General features: G+C 42.7%; 1 protein-coding gene across 1 annotated transcript in view; it reads right to left on the reverse strand.

The window, feature by feature from the left end:
* Positions 1-6253: 6253 nt before the first annotated feature.
* LOC148534690 (glucagon-1-like) overlaps positions 6254-12675 on the reverse strand; it is a 37802-nt gene continuing 31380 nt past the window's right edge. Inside the window, exon 5 of the mRNA XM_088466370.1 lies at positions 6254-6295. Within this exon, the coding sequence (XP_088322496.1) occupies positions 6286-6295 (10 nt within the window). The 3' untranslated portion in view covers positions 6254-6285. The remainder of the gene's footprint in view (positions 6296-12675) is intronic.

The following is a 12675-nucleotide window of genomic DNA, read 5'->3' on the forward strand; positions in this document are numbered from 1 at the left end:
AACTGCTATTATTAACGCAATTGGCCGATTGTTGCGTTCTGCTCATGGGTATGCATCGATGTGCGCGTGCACGAACTAGCTATTGAGATGGGCAGAGGCTATGCAGACCCCTCGCAGATTGACAGGAAGCACAGTTTGTGGGTGGTGACGCGGGGGTGGACGGGGAAACGTAGGTGTGCCAGTGCGTTCGCACGCCGTTGCAAGGGCGTGCATAAATAAGCCACTGCTATGCCATATGCAGTCTCGGTCCTCATAGCATGCATGGTTGTTAGCAATTTCTGAGTAAGGTCAGAGCTTGTACAAGGGTGTGTGAGGCTGCGATGGTACTTGACTGTACCGAAGGTTTTGCTATTCTGCTAAATATTCCGGATGTGTGCAATATAAAGTGGGCATCCTTATGTATAGCTTGTGTGCATAGTGATCACAATGGATTAGTATGCTATCACAGTTGAACTGCGTGCGTACGCAATATTGCGATTCGTAATGAATCAGGCCCAGAGTTTGTTCAGCAAAGTCATACTTACCTACTCTCCCACAAGACTCCTGAATTTTCTGGTCTCCCGGAAGGCTGGGTGGAACTGTATCCCACCAACTTCCTAGTGAAGTGGACAGGATAGGAGAATAATTCCAAGAATCGAGCATCCATATGAGTATCACAACCTTTGCCCCGCCCCTTCTTCTTAGAAGAGCGATTCACTTCACTTTGTTGCAAGGAGATGGAGTTTAATGAAGAAAATAGTCTCACTCTGCCCCCATCAGCTGCCACATGCATCTCTAGGTTGAGTCGCTAAAAGGGAAAAAAAGATGAGCACTGGAAGCAAGGATAAAGCTAGGGTGAACATGAGGAATGAGGGCCTTGCCTGTGAGAGCTTACGTGCTAAGAGTTGAAAAAAAACTATCTCTGTCTGAAACTATTTGAATACAGCTATTCAAATTATTTCAGACAAAGCATGTTTTTTTGCTGTGTTTTGTTTATTCCATCCCTCAGTTTACCTTGGCTTTGTGACCAGAGGTGCGCTAACCCTCTCACAAAACAGAAGTCTATAGCACAGCATTTACATTCAGTAATCACAGTGTCTCTGACCTGTTGAGAGACTGACGCACTCTTTATCAGCCTCTCACAGGTGGTCTGGCAATCGAGGCTGCTAATCAGCTTCGGTCTACCAGGCAGAAACTAAAAACCTGGAGCATATATATCTCCCCTTGACAACCTTTCCAGTGTTTTTTCACAAATACTCCCCTCCTGTTTCGACCTGTGTGGTGGAATTTCTGTAGCCCCTAAGATAAAAAAAAAAACGGACAAAACATATGCGTTGGTCATTTGGTTTGTCAGCTTTTGAACTACTGAAAACCTAAATTATTGCAGTGCCAAGAACCATCTAGTTATTCTCCCATTAGTATCTTTATTCTAAGCCATTCACTTCAAGAGCATGATTCGCAATCAATCTAAATTTTCTCTCAACAGGTAGCACCTTAGTGTTTCTAATAACCACTTAATTTTTAACAGTGGCATAATTTCTCTCATGTATATTCAAAGTCCTACCTAAATAAATAAGAGTATTCTCTTCACCATCTGTGTTCTGAGACAACACAACACCTATCCCTATATCTGATGAATCTGTCTGCACGACAAATTAATTTTTAAAGCCAGGTATTATTAAAACTGGTTGGGTGAAAAACACTACCTTCTATGCCTGAAAAGCCTTTTCTGCCTCAGGATACCACTTAACCATTACTAACTGTTTACTCTTGGTAAGTTCAGTCAAATTGACAGCAATGGTGGCAAATTGAGTATAACTCTTCTGTATAATACCCTTTGATTAATAATAACAGCTCTCACCTGCTTCGTATTTAGTGGTTGTGGCCAGTTTTATATTGCCTCAATTTTATTCAGTTGTGGCTTTATCAATCCTCTGCCTATGGTTTATACAAGATGCTTCACTTCTTCCATCCCTAAGCCAGTGGCGTCCCTCCCCGTCGTGACACCCGGTGCAGGGAGAGTTTTAGCGCTGGCAAAAAAGGTGCAGGGCCTCGTGGAGAGGGGTGTGGCCTCATAGGTAAGGGCATGGCCTTGCAGCCAAAACCCCCGTTTTAGTCACTCCAGAGGTGCGGCCCACCCCAGGGACAACTCTGTGTGCAGTGCCGGCTCCCTCACTGTGTCAGGAGCGGAGTGCTGCACATAATGCTACAGTGCAGCACCCGGCTCCTGTCTGTCACGGCCAGGGTTTGTCGGCATGGTGGTCACCCGGTATCATCTGTGAGGTCATTGAGGTCTCTAGCAGAGGTGCTGGTGTTTGGTGTGGGGCATTGGCTGCACATGGTTCTGTGCGGGCACATTGTCACTAGGCCTGGTGAGGTCTGGTGGTGCTTCCGTTCCATTGGCATGGGCGCGGCCATCTTGCCTGCGGCCATGTGATTCAAGCTGTCCAATCCTGGTGGGCCATGTTTTGTTTCCAGCTGTCACAGCGTGGCACTGAGTATTTAGGAAGGTCCAGAGCCTTCCTTCCTTTGCCAGTGCAAAGTGTTTCTCAGCTGCGGCTGAGAGAGAGTACCTGTGCCTTACCTGCCTTCTTGGAAGCACTAATAGCCTGAAACTTGCCTGCTCCAACCTGCTGGACTTACCCTGCACCCTCCATCTACCTTTTCACCTGCCTGAGTACCTGAACCTGCTGTTTCCGTGCACCTTGCCTCCACTCACTCCCAGCTGGACTTCATTACCTCTGCCTGCATTCTGTTACAGCTCACCATACCTGTATTCTGTTACAGCTCACCATACCCGTATACTGGACTGCTCCTGCCTGTCACTATCTGGACATTCTCCCATTTACCCCCACTACAGTTATTAAGTGCACTTTAGTGCTAAACCTGGACTTTTTCGTTTGCCATTCCCATGTCTTCTAAGCCACTTATTAAAAACTCCACTTTTTCATTTAAATCTGCTTCTGTGTCTGCTCCTATCACCACCCCGGGTCCACAATAAAATCAGAACCTCACACTGTCACTGTGAAGGAGTCACCACTTTGGTGTCACCCCCTCGGTAGGTGACACCCGTGTGCGGCCCACAACCCCCTTGTGACGCCACTGCCCTAAGCAACACTTTTTGGGGGTTGACTGTCAATCCTGCCTCATGGAGTCCAACACTGGGTAGGTGAGAGTGCCAATCAGGACTATAGATTACTACATCATCAAGATAAGCAGATTCATACTGTTTATGGGGCCTTATAATTTTGTTTATCATCTTCTGCAAGGGGGCGGGTGCCACATGTAACCCAAATAGCAGCATCTTCTATTGGAACAGACCCCCTGGTACAGAAAAAGCAGTCTTTTCTATTGCCTTTTCTGTCATCGGCACTTGCCAATACTCTTTGATTAAGTCTAAAGTGGTGAAGTGCCGTGCTGTTCCCAGCCATTTAATAAATTCATCCACTTGAGGTACTGGGTAGGCATCAAACTTAAGGTAGGTACACATTATCAGATTATCTGCTCAGACTGACTGGGTGGAACAAATATTTTGTAATGTACAGTATACAAGTATATGACAATCAACCATTTGCTCCCAAATGCAGAAAAACTGACAAAACCAGTGATTCGGACAAATTGGTTAAATCAAATGGATTTAACAAATTTGTCTAAAGTACCATTTTTGTTTGTTTTTCACTGTTTGAGAACAAATGGTCTATTGTCATTTGCTCCCATGCATAACTAGATTTTCTTTCCTACCAGCCAGATTGGATAGATAATCTTATAGTTTGTACTGTAACTAGCTTTTGACACATGAATCATTGCAGAAGCATAAGCTCCCATTGGGTTTCGGAATGAGTACAATAGTACTTGACCGCTCACTATGTGACTCCTCAATTATATCTATTGGCAACATTTGTTTAATATCTTTAGATACCATTTCCCGCTGGGTTTCTCATATTCTATAAGGCTTTAGGTTAACCTTATCACCTGGTTCAGTGATTATGGCGTGTTTAATGACTGTTATTTTACCAGGTATGTCAGGAAACAAATTTCTATTCTGAGAAATTATTTAGCCTCATGCCTTTGAATAGTTGAGAGGGTTGTGGCTATTGTTACGTCAGGAACCAAAGGTACTGGAACTAAAGGTAGTTACTGAATTGTTGATTTCACTTACTGCCTGCAATTGGTATCATTGACCCGAGTGCCGCACCTACATATTGTGTGTGTGAATATATATATATATATATATATATACTATGTATGTATATATAGCAATACCAAAGGTGCGGCACTCAGGGTTATGTAAATGAATAGAAACCACAGATGGTCCCATGGCACATCCTTTTGTTCGTAAATAGTAGGCACCATCAAAAAGAAAAAAATTACAAGTGAGTATAAGTTCTAATAAATGTAATATGATGTACACAGTGGACTAATCCATAGTACCATTATTAGTAAGTAATCTCTTCACTGACAATAGACCATCCTGGTGTGGAATAATAGTATACAGGCTGGTAACGTCAGCCGTTACCACCCACAGTTCTGCTGCCGGAATCTCCAAATTCTTCAACAATTGTAGCAGCATGGTCGTATCTAACAAAAAATTGGGATGATTATACTAAGTAATGTTGCGCTAATGTTGATTGGGATCAAAATATATAATTATAATAACTTGACATGTCAGAAATAAACACCAAGATGCCAATAATATAATCAGATATTAATTTATAAATGACACAATCTCAATAACACTATAAAATACATATAATCATGCATACAATGTATATCTCATCTGAAGACCACTCCAGAAATCCCTATACAACTGTATAGATGTAATAAATCCACAATCGGGGGTTTCCTTCATATGCTATCAATTAAGGTTGTAATTTTGTAACACAGTCATATAACTCTCACTGGACTTGTATATAGGGTCCTTTTTTAAGGCTTCATGAACCCGAACTCTCAAGTTGTAACAATCGGAGGCTCACTGTCCAATAGCGTTGTTTGCCATTTATAGAGTGTGGAGTCCCGGCTTGCGGGGAGTGAACAGAGGAATGGTCTCGGCTTATGAGGCTTTTGAAGGCAAGAATTTAGTCAGCCCATAACTGCCTTTTTTCCAGCCGCTGTTGAAATCCGGATGTTAAGGACTTTGTATCCACATATAGCTGCACAGCTCTCACTCCGTATCGTAAAATTTCCAGCTGGAATTTAGATATTGTCCGGTAAGGTAAATAGTAGTATCAATAGCAGGTATCTCTGATGCATTTTGCTTCTATTTTAAGAAGCTTTATCAATTATTATTTATCTATTATTTTCAACTTTCAAATAGCGCCCTGCTTAAATTTTGTTGTGGTCAAAAAATTGGGATGGTCATGAATCAGAGGTTGAAGGATCGAGTCTAGTAATATAGACGTAGGTTGAAATAAGGATTTATGGGCTGAGACAATCTGTCTGCCCGGAGGTGGATCAATGTGCACCTTGGGAAGGGTGTATAGGACCGGTGTTAATGGAAATTCAGGAAGTAGGATTTGGAACACCTCATAATCTATGAATTTAACATCCCTTGCCCAAATTAAGGTTTCTTTCAGATCTCGAGTGAAGCTGACTGTGGGGTCTCCTACAAGTTTATGGTAAACACCAGGTTCAGCCAACTGTTTTAGGATTTCAGATCTATAAACATCAATGTTTTGTAGGACCATCGCTCCCCCCTTTATCAGCAGGGCGAATAATAAGTAGATCATTATGTCTCAAGGAATTAAGAGCTCGTTACAATCTGTGTAGAGTTTGTATGAGTGGGTTTCTTTTGGCTGCTCTGGTTTTCCCTGGAAGGGGTAATAGAAGTGAAATATCACTGTAATGCGCTATGGAAAATGTGTGCACTATATATATAACTGTTATTAAATAAATGAAAAAAAATGTTTTTAGGGTGTTTTTTTGTTACAAACACAAATAATCAGGATAACCTTGGGTTTGTTGATAGCATAGTTATAATTTTATTAAACAATTAGAACTTAATTTTAGTTGGAAATGTGAGATGACAATCTCCATAGTGCCTATAAACATTGGGTTGCCTTGATATCAGAAATATATCCACGTTCTTACAAGTATTGCATATTAAGGGAATGCCAGACTGTTCATTGTCATAAATGGCTGAAACATTAGTTGCAGAACAATTACTTTATATATCTTCATGTCTCCGGATACACTTATTCTAGAACACAGTCTGTTGGGGGTTTCATTCCTCATAAAGGTTGTTAGTGAATTCTGTTTGATGCTCAGCTACTGTTTGGTCCATCAGCAGTAGCAGGAGTACAGCATTTGTCAGTCGTACCTGAAAAACATCAAATACACTTCAAATAATATATTATTAAGCTCATAATTTCCTACTTTTAATTTTTCCTCTCCAGGAGAACCCCGGAGAGGACATGCAGCTGACCACTTGGGGACGGGATCGGGCTTTTTATGTCATTAGGCGATTTGCTTACTTTTAGCTCCATACCCTCTCTGCAGACCAGCAATTCCTGGTCTTATCTCCTCATCCTGCCCACTTCACTAGTGGGTGGGATGCGATCTATCCACCCACTCTTCCTGGTGTTCGGGAGACTACCCAAAAAATTGGGAGTCTCCCACATCTTCTGCAACAGTAGGCAAGCATGGATAATATTATAGCTTTCTTTTCAATTTGAAAGGATTGTGATGCATTAACATACTGAAAACAAATGATGACTGCAAACTACAGTAACACAGTTTAGATTATTTTTTAGTTGTGTGCCACTAGGGTTTAGGCTACTGTTAGTTTACTTATGTGCTCCACGTGTGTAAGACTGTGTGTTTATAATGATATCGAAAATGATGATAATGATCACATCCATCTAGTCCATGCATTTTACACACGTTTTTATACCAGTACACTTGAAACCATACCCACTACTAGATTTACTAGCATTGCAGAAGTGATCCAGTTTTCGGAAAGTATCTTGTTCTGTTTTTTTGCATGTCTTGCAGGTTAATGCATGGGGGAAACCTACAGCAAACTTCGAGTACTAATAAAACCGTTACTGCGGATATGACATTGGAAACCCAAAGGGTATTCAGCCTTACACTGTTCAAAAGAATAGGGTCACTGGTAAACTGTGTCCCAGAGTACAGAGTGAGCATACTGTACAGTACATAACGAAAACTGGCATCTGCCTCACCTTCAATAAGTATTATATGTAAATCTGTTTCAATGTGTTAAATGTATCTATCTTCATTTATGACTCTCAGCACTTCCTCTGTTCCAGTAAAGTAGTCATTTTAAAGGGTCAAACTCCGGAACTAATAGGCGTCTAAAGTATATTTTTCTTGGCACTAGGTTATAGACCAATATGCCATGCTTATTAAGAGAGGCTACATAAAGACACTCGTGAGCTAGCTGATTGCCTTGGTTCTGTGTATACAGTAGTTCAACTTTAAATAAGCTTTAATAGATTAATTGAGCTTATATTTGTAATGTTGTCCAATGAACAATTTGCATTGCTACGTTCTGTTCTGCCCACATAAAGCCGGGAATGCTGGCAAACCATTGAGGCGGGGCCACGATGACGAGGCAGGTGAAGTGGGCAGCACAGATGGCTGATGACGCAACGCGTGTTGAATCGCGTCAATGTGGCTTCGCCCCCTGCTGCACAATGCCGGTAATCTCAGCACTGCATACTCATTGCATTTACCTCCAAACCCGCCCTCCTCAGCTGAGCCATGCAACTGAGATGCAGTGAAGGTGCCAGCCGGCATGACAATACCATTTAAATGTTGCTAAAATAATGAGAAAAGGGTGTGAAAATACCCGTTTTCACATTATTTTAGTAAAAATAATGATAAATATGCCCAATGGGAAGCAGCCGTCCAGTGTTGCTGTGAACATTTGTATAAAGGCTCCTTTTTTTGCAACTTATAGTTTTATATAAAAACATTAAATCGGACAAAAAATGTGCAATTATTTCAAACTAGTAGGATATACAGCAACGATATGCAACATGCAACCAGCTGCTGTGGAACTACACATCCCAGCATGCCCTGCCACAGTATTAGCATGTCCTAATAGCTAAACTGTGGTAGGGCATGCTGGGATGTTTACATCCACAGCAGCTGGGGGGGGGGATTACATGTTGAATATCCCTGATGTGTTTACCATGAACTGTGGGCCTGATTCAGCAAGGAACGTACGCTAGCACTCGCATGCACCAGGCTGATGCGAGATTGTGCTAATCAATGCATACACACGGAGACCCAAGCACAAGATGCAGACGACCAGCCCCATACTAAGCTGCCCATCTCCCTTTGCTCACAGCCTGATCAGCACGCAAGATAGCGTAAACATCGGTAACATCGAGAACCATCGGACCCATTAGCATAATAGTGGTTGACCTGACCTGACGCAGGATTTTGGCAGCTTCCTGTGTACAGCTTATGGTATGGCTGCATATGCCGCCGCACTGCCTTAATTATGCACGCCCCTATAACGGCATTATAACACCTGCGTTCGCCTGACCACCCCCCGTCACCACCCACAAACGGCACTTCCTGTCAGTCAATGTCAGAAGGGGTTTGCGTACAATCTGAGTATGCTTACCTGATCACACTGGCTAGTTCGCGCACGCGCAGTGCGATGCATACGCATGTGCAGTTCGGAAAAATCATCCAAGTGTGTGCGTTCTCTTATGTGCGTTCCTTGCTGAATCAGGCCCTGTGTCTCACACAGATGTGGATTTAGCAATACACCTTACTGCTATTGGAGGAGCCGGTTTCTCACATTAGGCTGCTTCTCACCCCCCTGCCCTCCGAACATCCAATTATTGGCTACAACTGGTGCTATACAGGGTAGTAGTGATCAGGACATACTGTACCTCCCAACTTCTAATGATACTCACTCTTTATAAAGGGATAACTTTTGTTAGACATGCTGTCAAATTTCAATCTTTGCTGTTTGAATTAATATTATATATAGGTTTTTTTTTTTAGCACAGTTGCTGAGTGGTGACATTGCTAAATGCTGAGCTCTAGTATCAGTTGCTCTAGTTTCCTTTCCATATAATTATTTTTGTAGATTTTCGGTGTTAGTGGTTAATAATGGATGTGGTGAACCTTTAATAAGACATGGCCTTTGACACCTGTGATAGGGTCATTCAATTGCCAATAGAGAGACTATTTTCTGTGCACTTATTGGTATTCTACTATTAAATAAAAAGAGAATAACCAGCTAAATGTGAAGCCCCTATCTTCTCTGTGTGAGAACCTTTGCACTTCAATAGAAGAGCAAGAGTAGAGAAACCTAAAGAACTTACAAGTAATTGCCTTTTTTTATTACATGTGACACATCTGACCTTGGTTATTAGGGTGTCTATGTTTCCATCAGCTGGGATTACACTCCCACTAGTGTGAGATATATTACAGGAGCATCTATCAGACCAGGTATTCTCAACCTTTGTACTACCGTGGTCACTGGAAAGCCGTAATACATAGCCATTCAGTTGGATAAGCGGCATGGGACATGGATAATGACAACAGCTAAAATGTGGAAGATTACCTGGAATGACGTAGATTCTGAAAACAGGGCTGAGTTAAATACAAGATGTTTCTGTATATGTATTTTTGTATTGTGCGCACTCTATAGCCGAGCATACACAGCTAGCTACAGGCGATGCAGAGTAATACGCATCTGCATTTGGGGTGAAGGGGCGTAATCGAGTTGTAATGCGCTGTTCACACATAGACTAACTTTTTAGAGACGGCGTGTTGTCGGAATTACAGGCTTGGCAGAGTTGAGCATACATGTAAATACGCCTGTGTTCAGGCTGCTGTTTTGCATAAGGATAGAGTGATGCAAGTGTGCACTGAAAGTGGTGATGGCTAAATAAATAAATGTACAGTATAGGGGTGGACGGACCACAGAGGTGCGTACAGCTGTACATATACGTGTATATATGCATTTAGTTCTGTGCACGCAATGCAATGGCAATTATGGGGGACTGGCATTGTGTATGGAAAGTTTGGTTGGCACAAAATGCTGTATACATTTCACATAGCAGGGAAGGCATGAGGAGTACAGTATAGGAGACATGCATTTCCTATGCTCTGTCTGTTAGACAAGATTGGCGTTATCATTAGGTGAATGGTCCCAGCGGTTGGGTAGTCTGCCGCCACAGGCACCCCCACTTGAGTTAGCACTCAGAACATGAACTCCAGCCACGTTAAGCCCCTGTCGTAAAGCATGCATCACCTCAAGCTGGTACCATGAACTTGACCATGAGTTTAATGTACTCCAAAGGTCTCCATTGTCACCAGATCTCAATCCATTAGAGCATCTTCAGAATGTTGTGGCAAAAGAAATTTGTCAGTTGGCAAATATGCAGCAACTGCGTGATCATGCCAACATGGGCAAGAGTCACTAAGAAAAAATGTTTCCAGCAACAGCATCAGCTTCTAGCATCAGATTTTTCAGCGGGCAAAGGGTGGACCTACTCAGTACTAGAAAGGTGTACCTAAAATGGGAATCCTAAAGGGCTGATTCTGAGTTGGGAGCAAAGTAAAAATGAGCAAGTCACTGTGCACCTTGGTAAGACCATGCTGCACTGCAGGTGGGGCAGATGTAACATGTAGAGAGATTTAGATTTGGGAGGGGTGTCCAAACTTAAATCTAAATTGAAGTGTGCAAATAAAGCTGTCCAGCATTTGTGGGCTACAAGAAAAAGTAGCCAGAAGTTCCCCTTCATGCAAAAAAACAAAACAAAAAAACAATTGCACCCCTTACATTGCAACATTGTTTATTCAGGTGTAAAGTAAAGTTACAGTACTTTTTTTTTGCTTTGCTCCCAACTCAGAATCTAGTCCTCAGTGTATGCTTCCATATTAAAACTTTTAGTTAGTAATCCCGCAAACGGCATGTTCTATTACCCACATTTTGAAACTGGATACATAACTAGGAAGAGTGCTTTCTTTTTGATGGTACTCAAAGGTACCAATTTTTTTTTGGAAATTGCAATTTATTTTATACCATCGTCTGTGGTATATTTTAAAACCCCTGACTGGAACTGTTATCACCAGACGCAACTGCACATCAAATCAAACATGCCTACTTAAGATTCCCTGAAATAGTGGTGATCTCCCTGACTCCTGAAGAGTTTAGCAATCTCCCTGAGGTGGTTGCAAGCAACACAGTCATTACATTATCACTCTCCACCCACCATGGAAGAAACACTGGGGGGAAGAATAAGAAGAATGTGTGCTACAAGAAAATGGCCGCCACTTTCCAGCACCCTGATGTTACATGAGTGGCTGTGTGCCCAAGGATGTGTGATGAAATACAGCAGTGCCTAAGTGTGCTGATTTTCTGGATGTGCATTATATTACAGGACATGTGTGCGCTGCATTACAGGAGATCTGTGCCCATGGATATATGTTACATTGCAGGGTTTGAGGCTGATTCCGAGGTTGCATCTTTTGCCATAGCTATGTCTGCGTCTTTCTGCTAATGTCATGGCCGATTCTGGTCACACTGAGACATCCAGGTGCACGCTAATCCACCTTGACACGTCTTTAGATGCACCATCAGTCCACCATCAAAGCTTGCACCAGCCCTAAGGCAGGTGCAATTTCACAGTCATCCAGTGTCTGAGCTACTGCATCAGTAGACACATCTGCTTATATTGATGCGCCTGCATTTGGCTAGCCACTCCCCTGTTACCTCCCAGGAACACCCACTAAAATCCACAGTTCTTGCATTCAAATTTGCTGTGTATGTCCTTGCGGTAACCATCAGGACACATGCACGGTGCAACTCTAATGCATGCGTAGTACTTACCGCCATGGGCCTCCTGCATCCATATCGGTACTACTTTATCTAATTGTCAGGGGTGTACTAAGGGCCTGATTAAAAGATGTACGCAAACCCAATGTTAGATGATCTGCACATGTGCAGGAACTGTACTGCGCATGTACCAGTCTCTTTCTGCATGCCACAGCCCGACAATCACCATTTGGTGGCGGAGCGGGGGCAGTGTTCCAGAAAACAGGGGTGTGCTGAAACCAGTGGCTGTGTCCTTGTATGCAGCTACAGCTTTGTAAAACCACAGGTCCTCAGACGCAGCTGTGAATCACAGAAGCCGTCTGTTTACACAAGAAACCTACTGCGGCATTAGCATATTATTGTCCAAAGACGCAGCTACTGTGCAATAGTGTGTAACTCTGAATCAGGCCCTAAGAGAGAAGGGGACCCATCTGCAGTCTACATTTGGGCCCCCTACTCTCTAGTGCCCAGGCCAGGTTTGTAGACTCTACCACTGTGCCAAAGTCTACTGTGCACGACAGGCCTCCGGGATCATGGCGATGTTCCCGGTGATTTTTGTACCATGCATGAGCAAATCACCAGGAAAATGGCCACCTCACCAATTTCCTGGTGAATGGTACAGCACCACCGATGCGGGACTCTAGTAAGGTGAGTATTAAACATGGGTATAGGGTGTGCGGACAGATGGCATAAAATGCATGCAATATAAGCAATGTTACCGGCCAGAGGCACCACTTTTGTTTTTTCAGTTTCTATCTGAAGCATTTCCGGCGGGTTTACATTATATTTGTTGTATATTTTAAAAAAAATAAAAATTGGGGCGGCGACTTGCATTCCGTTATAATTGATTCTGGTGACTTCTGGTCTAGTTGCAATTAATAACATAC

Source organism: Taudactylus pleione, unplaced genomic scaffold (genome assembly GCF_031769625.1).
Source record: "Taudactylus pleione unplaced genomic scaffold, aTauple2 ptg000065l, whole genome shotgun sequence".
NCBI classification, from domain to species: Eukaryota; Metazoa; Chordata; class Amphibia; order Anura; family Myobatrachidae; genus Taudactylus; species Taudactylus pleione.